Source organism: Lipophrys pholis (genome assembly GCF_963383615.2).
Source record: "Lipophrys pholis genome assembly, chromosome: 4".
Lineage (NCBI taxonomy): Eukaryota > Metazoa > Chordata > Actinopteri > Blenniiformes > Blenniidae > Lipophrys > Lipophrys pholis.
The window spans coordinates 12,899,897-12,915,397 of NC_137637.1; the positions used below are offsets into that span (position 1 = coordinate 12,899,897).

At 41.9% G+C, this 15,501-nt stretch overlaps 1 protein-coding gene across 2 annotated transcripts in view; it reads right to left on the reverse strand.

The window, feature by feature from the left end:
• The window catches only part of prickle2b (prickle homolog 2b), a 115,352-nt gene that overhangs the window by 9,871 nt on the left and 89,980 nt on the right, over nt 1-15,501 (reverse strand). Inside the window, exons 1-2 of one of the 2 annotated variants that reach the window (XM_080461102.1) lie at nt 12,339-12,807; nt 5,494-5,677 (exon numbers count right to left, since the gene is read on the reverse strand). In XM_080461102.1, coding sequence (XP_080317228.1) covers nt 5,494-5,625 — 132 coding nt within the window. In that variant the 5' untranslated portion in view covers nt 5,626-5,677; nt 12,339-12,807. Of the gene's footprint in view, nt 1-5,493; nt 5,678-12,338; nt 12,808-15,501 lie in introns of those variants that run through there. The other variant, XM_080461101.1, reaches the window with a different exon arrangement.

Below are 15,501 nucleotides of genomic sequence, written 5' to 3' on the forward strand. Positions count from 1 at the left end.
TGTCCGAATGGTGCTAGATACACATTAGCCTTGCCCTTACTGTGTCAACTTTTCACCATACAAGGTACTAAGATGAAGTCAGATGCACAAAAATCAAAGAGCTACTGCAAAGTCAGCAGCTTCTGAATCGCTGGTGGAGGAAACTCCACATGTGGAATTAAGGAAACTCTGGCACTGAGTCTAAGAAGAGAAAGAACGCTGTTATTTGTTAGTTCAAATCTCAATGCACAAATAATCCTAAACTTAAGTGTTTATTTATGACAAGTCATGTTACAACACTTTATCACAATTTTAAACAATATCACGCAGAAAATGTAGGTTGAATTATTGACAAAAAGATTACAGGTTGTTTCTACACATATAATCAATAATAATAATTAAAATCTGGTGAATTAATCATCACAGTGCCATAATATATTGGTGTGGAAAGACAAAACGATTAAGATTAACATCTGGGGGTCACCAAAACACACACATACACATGAACAGAGTTAAAATCACTTTGATTTATGGCCCACCAGCAGAGATTTAATGGATCCTGCCCCCCTCTCGCCATCTCTACACTGACTTTGGAATGTATTACCGACACACACACACACGCACACGCACGCGCACACCCCTCAAGAAAACTGATTAACACATGTGCGCGTAGTCGAGCAGATTAATGTTAATCTGGGCTCCCTAAATGACTTGCACATTCTTTACATTACCAAGGCAGACAATGAGTGTCATCCCCAAGTTATTTATGGCTGTCTTTTTTTATTACACTGTAACAGGGGGCCGGGGTATTACAGAGGTCAGGCAGTTATATATGAATGTGACTGGAGGGGGTGGAACGAACCAAATAAGCCTGAGCATTTTAAAGGGAGATTTGAGGACAGAGGTCATAATAGAAAGAAAGGAGGAGGAAATTAGTGAAAATGTCCAAAAAAATGTAGAAGAAAGACAAAAGACACCACACTTTAGGAAAGGCAGCATCCATGATCGATACTTGCTGACTAAGTCACATCTGCCTTGACGACCTTTTGGTCTGTTGAATAGATTTGCTGACTGAAAGCCATCAGCTTTGTCATTGGAAAAAAAAAGAACACAGATTAACCTAAATAATCCAGAAGTGTATCAGTGTGTAAAAGTTTTAAAAGTAACCCTGCAATGCTTTTTAGAAATCCTCACCTATTCTAGTTTGATTGTTTTAGTGGTAGGGTCAGATTCCTCAACGTAGGTTCATATCCTTGTTGATGGGATGAATTTATAGCAGGAGTATCCTGTTGTGAGTGCAACCCAATTCCTCCTGCTCTGCTTTTGTTGGCTTCTACTCATCCTGGCGAGGGACCCCGAATTCATGTCCAGCAGGACAACTGAGGACGGATGCCGGGATGTGGGGTGGAACTTCAGGATCGCCCATGAAAGAGCAATTGTGGTCAAGCGCCGATAAGTCACACGGATGCATACATGGAAACACACACACATACGCAGTCTTAATGATAAATTGCAAAATGGGGTTCCAACAACATCAGAATTGCAATCTGGAGGTAAAAAGCTCACTGCCCCGAGGAAAAGATCTAAGGACAGATATACATTCATTTGTACGCACATACGTAGCAGACACAAAGTTCCGTCGAGAGCCAGGAGAAGCAGCTTGTGATAATAACTGTAATCGAAAGCAGGCCGGGCTAAAGACAGGGAAGGATTTTGAACTGTAGCCTACTGAAGGGAGTGTTTTGGAAAGCCAGGGCAAATGGTAGGACTTTGCAAATGAGTGACAGGCGAGATCGCTTCTCACAGCTGGTTTCTATTGCTGGTAAAGGCCAGAGAGGCGGAGGAAAAGACACCATCAGGCACCAAATCTGACATACTCTCAACAAGCCACTTTGCAACGGTTAGTGGACATAGATATTATATTGTAGAGAAAACACTGACAGCTACAGTCAAACACTGTGGGAAAGGTGTCGTTTTCACAGTAAAGAGAGGATTTCAGTTCTGTTTTCACTCTTTACAGCCCAATATATACAACGTTTGAGTGAAAATGGACAACTTTCATTGTGTTTTGATTCTGTCTGCTTGGAAACGTCGGGGGAAAATGCTTTTTATGCCACGGCTGTAGTAAATAGTTGTTCTGCACATGCACAAGTCGATGGACAATAACAAGAATGGCGACTTCCAGAGTAGCCTGAGCTACAGTCCATAGCTGGGTAGGTAGTTTTATAGTTGACAGTCACTGTAATAGCGATCTAACTTCCTTGTCTATCCATGCAAATGTCAGTGTACTCCCATTGTTAATGTTTATAGTGTACTGTTCTCTGCATGCATGTGCGTGAGGTTTCATTACAAAAGCAACCAATAGTGCTAACTCATCGCCTGGCTTGCCAACTACATCGTTTTCAGCGTTTCGGTGTAAATAGACATCATTTTCAAAGCGCTGCCGTGTAAAAATGGCGCGCCACTTGAATCGTTGTTGTGTAACACATCTTTTCCAAGACATGTTAAATTCCTCAGCTCACAGCGCGATATTCACAGCAGGTACCAGCTTGCATGCGAACATTTGCTGATCAGATATGAACTCGCAGTAAAGATGTCACTAATGGACAAGTTACTTGATACTAAAGTGTTTGGTTAGACATAATCACACAGTAAAACTAAGTTAAAAGGAAGAATAACAAAGTACTTTATCACAAATCAATGTTTGACAAAGATGTACCAGTTACTAGCTAGCGTAGTCACATTGATATGTGACATTCTCATTCTCATAATATTTAATCATAAATTTAAGCATTTGTCCAAGTTTGACTTCAGGGTAGGACTATCAAATTATCTGCATTACAACTACCCAACCATGAATATATGCATGAAAGCTTTTGGCAGTCTATCGAGCAGTTGCACACTTTTCTTAAAACGATTAAAGTCAACTTAAGCCCGAGCTAAAAGGAAAACCAGATCAGCTCCGTCCTCAGGAGATCACACATTTTAACACAGTTTCAACTTGGGCCAAAGTGAAGAAAGAGGACTCAACTCACATTTCCATCCATCATCTCGTCATTTATCTGTTCTTCACAGCCGCTGGTTAGAATCAGGTCGGCAGCCGGGAGTTTTATAGTCCTTGAACTCAGATTGGAATGGGTCTAATTATCATCGGGTCTGATTTGGAACAGGTCAAACTGCTCTCAGTTCCCTTTAAGGCTGGCCTTTTGTTGTGTGAAAGTCAATTTATCCATTTCAGAGCCTGCAGAGACTTCCAGCTCCAATGAATAACCTTGAACCAAATTTCTATTCAAATTTCCCACAGGCGAGTGGTTTGAAACTCCATGTTTGACCACATATTAAAATCAGATCCTGGCATCTGCTTTGCAGAGTCTGCACATTCAACTTAAGTTTGAATACTTCGATGCTTAAAGTGTAAGAAAACAACACTAACATTTGTATTCTTGGCAAACTGTAACTTGGCAACTGTTACCCATTTTATTTTAAAGGGAAGAGAAGAGAGCAAAGGGACCATCAAGCATTCTTTTGTAATGTGGTTGAATAACATGTCCACCACACTCAATAACACTTCCATTTGACGATTAAGGCCGTTTTATTGCGTTTGTATTTCAGCAACATGCACGGTCTAAAATATGTGCCAGATATTTCTCACTATTGTGTTGACAGAAACAGTTTCCAACTAAGTGCTACATTATCCATCATAATCCCAAAGAGAAATCTGATTGTTTGCCAAATGGTAGCTTTGAAATCTCTCAATAGAGAGCAGTGACTTTACAAGACAACATGAACAATTGAATCACAGACCGACTGCACAAACTGGCTCCCAGTGGGGAAAAGAAATCTAAACCCAGCATTTGCATCCTAGAGCTTTAGCTCTTCTATTTACTTCTGCTTTTACACGAAAGGTTTTCACACACTGAATTACTTACAGAATGGTACAAACTGCTAATGCTGGGAACACATTTCATGTGCTGGCCCAGAATGCACAACAAAATCACCGTGTGGTGAGGATGGTCAATACAAAAATCATTTGCTTTAAAGGCAGTGTAGCATTCTCTCTTGCTAAACAACCCAGCCCAGTTCTCATTATTGCTCGATTGCTCCTGAGGTCATATTGCCACGAGACGAGAACCTAATTGACTTTAGGGCTATGAGTGTGACCCCGGAGAGGGATGAAAAATAGCTGCTCTCGGGGCTTCAAGGTGAAAACAAGGGGCCTCGCCAACAATGTATTGACCAGCTCGTTGCTCTTAGCTCATCAACAGAATGAAACCAGGCTCTATAAGCCCGTCCATTGTCCAACAAAGCTGTAAACACTCCCACATGTGCACATCCATGGTTCACAACTAGAAAATAGGATTTTCATGAACACGCAATGCGTTTCTCCTGTTGCACAGACTCAGCCTCGCAGCTGTGAGGGCAATGAAACGTACAGTAAACATGTTTGCAAGCAGTATGAATTGGAGATTAATTTGACTGCTTCAGCAATAAAATACTTGTTATCCATTAGCTTGCAGACAGCACAGTCAGCATAGCAGGAACGCTATCACATGGTGACATGTAGGTGCACAAGCGTGATGTGTAACCAAATGAACAGTGTATTGTTAGGAATTTCTATTAGGCTTACCCCATGATGTATTTGGTTTCATAACTAAAACCTGCCTGTACTCATCTGTGGAGTCTTCTCCTCCTCCTCCTCCTTTCTGATCAGCATTTCAGCCACACAGATAGTGCTCTGAAGCACTAATCGGTTCAAAGGCCCTTTTCTAGACATATACATTAGAAATTATTGACAGTTAAGCGAGTCCGGTGAAATCAGAGCTCAGTGAGTGGAGCTGTAATGCGATCGCAGGACTACAATTGATATTTGATCCATATTTTATTGTCCTGACTTGTCGATGCACTCTATTCCCAACACCTTCTTTAGAAACAGTAAACAATACTTTGAAACAAGAGGAAAGATGCTTTGTGGGTGAGCCCCAAATCTTTGGGCATAAATCAAAAAAAAAAAAACACAAACTGAATCTTAACATTTACTCCTAGAGTCTAGGCCCTGCTTAACGACGATAAAAATTGAAAAGTTTTGTTGCATTTAGGGTGTCCGTATACACGACAACGATGATCTTAATCACTGGAAATGCACATTTCTGAAAATTTCTCTCAATGTGGAATTTTTCAAAAATGCTCAAACTCAGTCTCCATGGAAACGGGAGAAAAGAACTTGTTGAAAGTGCTCCAACTCCGTGTAGCCAGAGGAAAACGCAACTTTACTGAAACACTACTGCTACGCAGGTACACCACGGCCGTGATAAATAGTTCTACTGCACATGCACAAGTAGATGGACAATAACAACAATGGCAGACTGATGTCTTTCTGGAGGTCTCCCAGGTCATATTCTCCTGGGACGTGGGTGTTTTATAGTTGACGGTCACCTTTAACAACAATCCAAAATTGTCTGTCTGTGGGATTGATGTTGAGGCTTATTAGAAAAAAAAAAAAAACAACAAACATACCTGTTCAGGCTTGAGTCCGGGTGGTACCCAAGCGTACTCCTCCAGCGCACAGCCAGAATCATCGTCTGAAGTCGAGTTCCTCTGGAAGTCGTACATCAGCTTGGTGACCGTCTTCTCCATCTCAACAGGCATGACTGTCACTGCATGCTCTTCACGACGACACTTGCAGTGCACACAGATCTTCCTAGCAAAAGAAAACACAGGCGGAGTCGGTTAAGCCCGTGCCTTATGTACATGCTGATGAAAGATTTAATTGAGCAAGAGCCTCCGATCAGAAATAAAAGCGGTAGTTAATTCACCCTGTAAATTACACTGCTGAAAAGTGTGATTTGTGGTTTGAAAATGACTGTTGTACATTTTTCCTCACAAGTTTTTTGGTTACACTGCCAGTCGGGTGAAAGCAAACACCCAGTTTCATAAATCACCGAGCGAATGCAACTGCATTTAAGGTAAAATTTCAAGGCAAACAAGACGTCATACCAGTTACTGTTTTGGGCTCATGAATGTGCCATTAATCACAGGAATAAAAAAACATTTTTTTTTTAAAGTGAAAAAGAAAATCCATCATTCAGACTGTGTGGATGTTGGGTTCAGTGAAACAGTTTATTTTTTCTGTGCGTGTTTGCAGACCCCCAGAAGAGGGTTGAGAGGTCAGGCTTCCCCACTGTGGCTCTCACGGTAAAATGCAGATGCCGCAAATGAAATGCTCAACAATCCTCTGAAATATTGAGTTAGGAGACGCAATCACAACCAGCCTGGGGAAATGAGCAGAACGCAGCACACGACGATGATGGAAAACAGCACTGTACAGACAGCTACTATGTACTAGCATCTCGCAAGAAACACTCGCAGATGCTCAACAGCCAAGTGGCCCCACCCAATAATAAAATAGGAAAGTATCTTGTTCATCTCCAGGCATGTCCACAGACCAAAAAGGAGAGCTGATGTCTTTCATAGTGCAGACTGTCATCTCCAAAACACTTCCAGGAACGTCTCTGACACAGAGCTTATGAGTTGGCTCAGGAGAGAAGATCGGGATGTGGCTCAAATACCCGAGTGAGTGGATTAGAATTAAGATTCAGGCCAACTTTGACACATCTGTATTCTGAAGGAGAAGGCTGAGGACACTGCATACATAAACATCCCCATGTCCTTGACAGTGCTAAACCCCGTGAGTGGAAACTGGGTGGCCATAAGGTCACATCCCACTAACCGCTGCTGCCCCTCAGGCGGCCCAACCAGGGAGACAATCCCATTATCGTCCCAGATGGATGCCAAGCCCGTCTGACAGACAGCTCTGCGAAGGAGCTTAAGGACACCCGGGACACTGTTTGGCAGACTGACACCTTGGCTGGCCAAGGATCTGTTACGCTGTGTTCACAATTAAGGATAAAAAGCAGCTGCCAGTGTTTGGCCTCTTGTAAATCTGTTGTTCTGGTGTGCAGTATTGAGTCTGAAACACTCAGGTTTGACTGGCTTTCTTCATGTATATGCATAGGATGCTTCCTTTTGTTGTAAAATGCCTCACTTACATCTTCATCAACTCTCTTCTGCAGCATAGCTCTAAAATACAAAGACATGCATTTGGAGGTCAATTGGTGGCACTAAATAGCTAATATGCGTGAATGCGAGTGGGTGTGACTGCGCCTCCATGTTTGTTCTGTGATGGATTGGTTACCAGCCTCGGCTTTACTCTACATTCACCCATTGTTAGCTGGGAATGGCTCCAGCACCCCGCAACCTCAAATTGGGTAAAGCGGTATAGAAAGTCGATGGATGGATGAGTTCATCTGAGGCGTACCACTGCAAAGCCACGTCTCATTTACAATGTACAGCTGTCAATGCCTCCCCAGCCTTTTTTAAATTCACACTTTAATGGCCTGTAAGAGCCGCGGCTCCCAACCTATGGAGGCTCCAGAAATCACAAGTGGGACCCAAGGCTTTGCCTGCACCATAGGTTGTCAGAATTAGATTTGCACATGTCAAAAAAAAACCATAAGATATTCTCTAGAATCTACGACAGACCTAAGAAACTACTTGGTGGAATTTTGAAGGTTCATGCCTAATTAGGTGCTAGCATCCACCAGTGTTTTGCTCCAGTAAAAGATTTTAGTAAATCAAGTAATTAGCATTTCTGAAAGGTAACTTCAGAGGCCTCTGGGAGAAAAAGAAAAATCTTAGGCCAAAGTCTTTGGAGTGCAGATAGGACCTTGTTAGTGTCTCATTAAGGCACCAGATACACAACAAAGCTTTCAAGTGAAAACTTTGTTGTGTTTTGGTTGGCCCTTTAAATAACGGTGCTCAGAGTCACTGAAAACGCTCCGACTGCGTCTCCGTGAGAAGGACTGAATACGGGACTTCTCTGAAATGCTGCGACTGCGCATGCGCACCATTGCTGTAGTGAGTAGTTTTATAGTTGGGTCTGCAATCCAACGTTATCATCTGTCCATACAATGTTTATAGCGTTTTGTTCTCTGCGTACATGTGTGATGCTCAAAATGGTAACTGCATCTTTTTCAAAACGTCGCTGTGTAAACGCGAAAGTTTTCTGAAACGAAAATGCAGAAATTATGGATTTTCACATGAAACTCTATAGTCAGTTAGTTGTTGTGCTCAGTTTACAAAGCACTTCAGTCTATTTGACAAGGTAGAGATTATAATGAGGGGGGTGAAAGTGGAAGTATTTGGAGACTGTCCACAGCTAATATAACTAGAAAATCCCACTGACATGCCAAAACTTGCCTTACAAGACATAATCCTTTCAAGAAAACAGAAATAAAGAGGTCAAGTCGGGTGAGTTCTCCATCACCACTTGGGATTCTTTGCCATTTGCCGTAGGCCAAACAGACTTTTACTGTCAAGTCCAGCTTTCGACACCACCTTGCGAAGAACACCAAACCTTCGTCTGCTGCCATCGTTGAAGGGCAAACCACAGATTTCATAAACAGGTTTTTTATAAATATTAACAAAATACATTTGGTGGCCAGATATTGCTGACACGCACATTGATAGATATGATAATATGAACGGCACCAGGCACAGGAAGATACAGTCATCAAAGAGCTATCAAGAGATGGAAGAGGGGTGGTTTGCAAATCCCAGCGGTCCCAGCAGGATGATGTTATAGCCAGAGGCCCTGCATGCCACATTACAGCCTTTACCATTGTTGCTTATTTAAAGCTCATTTGCTCAAGTGATAAACACAAAATCCTTGTGTATCTAGGACATGTCATGGCAAAAATGTTTATGGAAAATACAGCACAGATGCCCCACATGAGCAGATTTAAATGATTAAACATGTACATACTCCTCTCCTATTCCTCTCACATGCTGCCAGGTAGTTAGAGGTTATTTTTATATCGAAATCCTGACGAGTTATTCTTTTAGACAGAGTATGCAAATAGCCACAAGGAGTTCACTGGGCTTGAAGGAAATCATTTCACACCACATTACAGCCATGTGGTAATGTCAAAAACCTCCTGCCGCACAATTTCACCTCTTAAAGTTTATAAAGATGCTAGCCAACTTAAGATAAATTGACTGATTTGATCCATTTGGTTTAAATTGTGATGACCTTCCTCTCATATACAAAAAAAAAAAAAAGAAGAAGAAAAAGAGCATCAACTTTTTGATCATCAGTGCTGGCATATATGTTGTAGACCACTGGGCCTGTGGCTCCTTCCTTTCACTTCTACCCTTGTGAATTACAGCATGCGTCATGTCTGGGATTTCCTGTCCGTTGAAACTGAAACCTTAAGCCTCCCCTCAAAAACTGCATTTCAATTAGGTCAGATTTAGAGACTCAGGTAATACAAGTCAAGTGCATCACTGACACTTCATAAATGAAAATGGCAACGTCCCCACCTCCAGGGAAATGTAAATGCAGGCCCATGATTGGTCAGTTGGGAGTGTGAGGCTTGCTGAAGACCTGGGGGGTATGTTTTTGGATCGCAATCACTGTGACCATGATGTCAGTGGACAATGATTCACTGTTTCAGGCTAATTATCATCATCCTAGTCTCCAGGGCTCACGCTGTAACCCAGGTGATGGTTGGTTTTAATATGTAACCGAGGTCTGATAGGCCTCTGACGGCTGCACTAAGCTGTTGGAGGTAAACGCTGAAAGACCTCAAGCACTCAAAAGTCTCCAGCCAGGCTAAACAGACCATTACAAAACTAATCAAATTTATCAATTTTGAAAATGGGCTGCAGGCACAAATTATCCCAGAGAGTCAAAAATGGGACTAGAGTTCTAATCCTAATTAAAGGATTAGGGTTAGTAGACTTATATGACCCAAAACTCTAGGATGTTATCTGATTAAGTGTGTCCAAGAAGCAGTCGTAGAAGTACAGCTCTGTGAAGTTTGAAGCAGAAGCCTCATTTTGCTAACATTTCTGAGCAGCTCACAAAAACCGCTGCAGCTTTTCCATGGCTTCACTCGAGATGGGTCAGATTTAAATCTCATCTTTAAATGGCAGCTCTGCACAGAAACGGAGGTTGGATGACCGGAGGAGAGAGAGAACAGCTGGGCTTAGGGAGCAGCCAAGTCTTAGCCAAGTACTCCCGCCTCCTTTTGTTTTCTTTGGAAGAATCCGGGGTACAGGACAGACTCTTTGTCTTTTTATTGACAACATTCATCCTTCAGTTTTTAAAATTGATTTCACAAAAGCTTTGCAAGTTGCGGGGGGGGGGGGCAAAGCAGAAAAACCAAAGCCTTTGTACCCACAGGAAGCATGTGGACTTCAGAGCCATTAGGAGTTAATAGCAGATAAACAAAACTGAGGTGCTGCTGACAAGAATCAGGCTCCACAAAGACATTTTCCATTAGTGGCCAATTAGCAAGAACCCGATGCAATGTGTTGCTGAGGGGCAGAGATTAGGCCTGCATCCACCTGCCATAACCAATTACATAGAGCCCAAGTTGTTCCCTTTTGCTAAGTGGCCAGGGGCTACAGCTTTAATAAAGAGCAATGGATATGTATCTTTGTACTCCAACTCAAAATACACAAACTACTTTGTTAACATTCAACAATAGCGCAAAAAGGTCACTTTGTTTATTGAAGGGAGTTATGCACAGTATATGTAAACAGAGGAATAATGTACTTTAAGTCATTGGAAAGAGCTTACTATATATAATTTTTTTCTTGGAGCTTGGTCTATTCATAGGTATTAAAGAGCGTACATTTGAACCCATAACCTTGATTTTCACAACTCAACTTTATCTACCAGACACAACTGATTATGGAATATGGTAATAGTTCTGTGATTGTTACAAAAGATGTCATTGTGAAAGTCAAGTACAAAAGACTAAGGTTTCATTTGAGCACAAATTGTCTTTTAATGTTTGAGATTTTTTTTTTTTTTTTTTTTTAATTTAACTGGTCAAATTGAGATATGGTCCAACAAATAAACTCCTCATTTTCAACTAAACTGGTTATATAAATGTTTTTACTTTGTTTTAATACTATTGCCATCTTCAAACTTGGGTAATTGGACAAAAAGACCTCCTCTCTCTGTGAATTGTGAGTTTCAATGCAGTATATATATATATATGTTGGAAACAGAAAGGGAGAGCGTAAAGGATGAGATCTTTAAATAACGTGACACTGTGACACTTTTCAGCTCGAGCCAGTCTATGCATAAGGGTAGCTCATATATAACATATCCATTGTAAGCTGACTTGTTCCACGAAGTGACACTACTTAAGACAGGGCGGGGGAGGTCACAGAAAGGGCAGGCTACCAGAGCAAGCTCAGTCCATACTTGAAATCATGGTCTGCCACCAGCAATTTGGTGACATCTGACTGGTACATTGAATGGAAAGCCACCAAATCTGTTAGTCTAACCTCTGGTTTATTTTCGGAGGAAACGTCAGCATTGAATTCATTCCATTTAGGAATTTTATGGTGATTTGTTGACTTTACTTGTGTAAGTGGTTTGGGAAAATTGCAAAGACCAACAAAGACTGGAGATTTTTTTCATTTATTTATTTATTTTTTCATTTCTTTCCAGAAGCAGTTGTGAATGTCAGAAGTAATGCTGGTGTAGCCTTTAGGATCCTGACAGTTCTCAGGCAGAATGAGCCCAGTGATCCTGCAGCCAGCTGCCAGGACCACATTATTCATTACTCACCCTTAAAGCCATTCATGTGCTAATCCACGGAGCCTTTTCACCGCTAAAATGTATGTAATACGTAAACCATCTTCACAGGTCAATTGGCTTGTATCAGGTCCTGTAAAGTTGTCTTCAAAAGAAGTGCAGAAAACTGAAGGAAACAATTCATGTCTTAATCTAGACTGACTTCGGTGTAACGTACCAAGTACGTCCGAGGAAAAACATCCAATCAGAAGCGAATGCAAAGTAAATTGTTAAAAATGTCTTAATTTATCTGTTTAGTTAGTTTGGAAAAGATCAATCTTGCCCAGAGGGTACCCATTATAGGCTGACTATTACACTACAGGGGGTAGGGTGGGGGACTCACACTGGTGGGTTATCATTCACACATAGAAAAAGCGCGTTCCAATCCAACAACGCTGCATTTCAGTGGTGAAGTGTTATTTTAGCGCACGAAAGTGTGATTTTATTGTCCTTATATTGATGAAAATCGTTTAAAAAAAAAAAAAGACATCACGGGGCTTAATAAAAATCCCGTGGTTACTTTACATACACACGCACAATTAAAAAATAAAGCTGACACAGGTTAGGATCAGCTAATCAGCGCTCATTTGTGGCACAAACACGTTCCGTTGCGCACATAAAACTGTCCAAACGCGCCGACGTCGTTCAAGCGCCCCCAAAAAAGAGCAAGGCAAACACAAACCCGGCTGCTTAATCTGCCGCTTACCTTCTTACAAAGTGCGTCCGAGCGAAGCCATGGCTGGAACCTCTGTGTGGGTTTTTTCAAAATACGCGATCCTCATCGCAAAGGTTTTGTCACACAACAACACCCAGCGTCGGAGCTTTGCCACGAAAACACAGCGGTGTGACCCGCACCCCTCCACCACCTCTTGTTTAAAAAGCCGTTAGGGGGGCTTTGTGCGGCCAGTCCGTCCGCTGCGTCTCACAATTTAGACCCAGGGGAAAAGGAGAACCCACGGACCCGCAGAGAACTTAAAAGTGAGTTAAAAAAAAAGAAAAGCAAAACAGATTCCGTTATGCAGAGTCACACGTCCAAGCAAAAGCGCAAATTCCACTGGCAACACGTTCAATCCGAAGGAATAAGACAGAGATCTCCTCCGACCAGTAAATGAGAGTGACGACTTCGAGTGCGTAAAAGGAACGGAGCGCTCAGAGTGCTGCGCTCACTGCTGCTGACCGTCCCTGCGAACAGCAGCCCTTTAATCCCCCACCAGATGTCAAGGCAGCGGATATAACCGCATCACATCCTGTTTACCACTTCCAAATAAAAGCAGTTCGTGTTTGAGAGAATTTACATATATTGTTTATTTGTTGGTTATAAATGTATTCTTTCGTGTGCCAGACATCTTCTGTGATGCGACTTCACTTTAAAAAAAAAAAAAAAGTGTTTTTGTACCTTTTCTGTGATCAAGCAGAAATAAATAAATAAATGAATAAATTACTCGACAGAGCAAAATAACTCGCTCAGTGAACACAATTTCTCAAGTTCGTAACTTGATCACTGGACATGGTTGAACGCATGATTTCATTAAATCAGTGCGCAAAAAAGTTAACCACACTTAATTAGCAGCACAACCACTAGGCTATGAGAGATTGTAAATATTCCTCTCATTCTGGCCATTGTGAGCTATCACCAACAGACACACAAATACAAATAAACATACAAATTAATTGCACTTTTCTTTTCTGAATATAGAACTGTTAACATTTTGGACACAATTTACTTGAAAGATTCGTAGCATCGTCATAGCACTGCAGCTTTTTCAATACAGAAAAAAAACCCTGCAGTCAAGTCACTGGTTTCAAAAAGGTTTCAATGTTTTTCTCAACGGAAAACATAATCCATACAGCAAAACTCTTCAAATTTACAACTTTAATCTGAAGGCACATTTCTTCGTTTCCTGTCTCCTTCTGATCCCTAACTGGCTTCACACGCTACATTCGTGCGCGCACACGCTCACACACGCACACTTCCTCCGTCCTCCCTGGATGTTAATATCCCAGTGTGATGTCAGTAAGTCAGCATCTCAGCGCTGGAGTAATTAGCAGTGTGAATGACTGCTGCACAGACAGGATTTACATGTGAATCCAACTGCTGCCCTGAATCAACTGCCTCGGGGGTAAAAAGGAGGGAGAGAGGGGCAACAGGACCCTGGCGTGGTGGAGTAAATGGGGGGGGGGGGGGGGGGGGGGGGGGGGGGGGGGGGGGGGGATGGACACCTGTAGAGCAAGCAGTAATAAGGGCCATGAGATGCAGAGAAGACACTGAAATGTTAAAGAAATTAGTAGGATCTTAGACATGTTGTAAATAAATGATCGTATAGAAAATATCAGGTCTCAAGTCAGATATCTGACTCAAAAAGTGAAAAAAGGGGTTGAAAAAGTTACTCAAAAAGGTAGACAGTGATTGATACGATCTGCTGTATTCCATCAGTCATTAACACAAAGAGCACAATCATTCTCAAACTGCAAAAGGCTGTCACCATCTCATCTATTCTAGTTCCTTCTTAATCCCCCAAACACTTGCATTGGCTCCAGGTTCTGTAAGGCCGACGCTCTCATCTCGTCCCCTCAGCGGGGCACAGTGGTTAATATCCTTCCGCTGCCACTTATCGTCATAGTTTTCTGTTCATGTGACACACAATGTGTCGAGAGAACGGGAAAACAAATGCCCTGAAGTTTTCTGGCAAGCAAAACTCAACAGATTCGTGGGGGAAGATTTTTTTAAGAGGCACGTTGAGGATATAAAGTGGTTTGGCAAAGAAAGTGCCTCACTGTTGACTGCTGGTCTAAAACAAGTTTTAAAAAGGAAAGAATAGGTGAAGAAAGAAGGAGGAGGAGGAGGAGGAGGAGGAGGAGGAAGTAATGTCCAGAAGCCAGTATAAACTCCTCAGCTCCACGTTTCAGGACAATGAAGTATTTATTTACTTTTTATTAAAATCGGTCTTTCTGCTTTGACTCTCCTCTCACTTATTTATTTATTTTACTTTTACTTTACCAGTTAGGTGAATTGAGAACCAGTTCTCGTTTGCAATGACTTGCTGGCGAAGAGGCAGCAAGGAACCATAAAGAAAAAAAAAAGAAATATATTCAAATGATAAAACAGTTTCACGCAACATAAAAAGAAAAAAAGCGGTATTTACAGTGTTTACAGTGACATATATTAGGAAAGGAATTGATAAAAGTTAAAAGCAAGTGCAGTGATCCTCTATGATTGGTTGTGTGTAATGTGTGTAGAATTGTGGGCTCTTGACTGTCCCTCACAGCTCAGGCTGTACTTAGAGACGCTCCGTAAGATTTTACAAGGGGCTTTAAGTGTCCTGCAGCCACAGAACAGGTCGGCTGGTTCAGGACCAGTCGTCTCCCTGAAGACGTCGCTCACTTTTCCCCTAATAAACTGCTCCCAGACCTGCTGAGAGCTGCTTCGAATGTCACGATGGGACTGAATAAAAGCGTTAGAGGCCAGCTTGGGGGGCATACCACAGATAGCAGGGCTCTTGGCATGCACAGAGAGGCTCTGCTTGATAATTTTAGACAGAGAGCCAAACAGGTTTACTCCCTTCCGAAGCACGCATAAGCATATTGTGTTTTTCTGTCTTTATCAAAGCACAGGATGAGAGATATTGTACATACATGATCTCCACCCCGGGCTGGAAGCCTATCTGTAATATGCAAGAAGGTTGTACTGCTTAAAGGATCTTATCCTACATTATTCACATTGCACGAGGAGAGGAACTGATTTATATAAAGTCTGCTATGGTCAGAAAAACACTCCTGGTAAATCAGTGTGTTTATCTGGATTTGAACTGCGGCCAAGATCCTAACATGGCCTCCTCATCTTTACTTCTCATCTGCTTTTTTAGGAACAC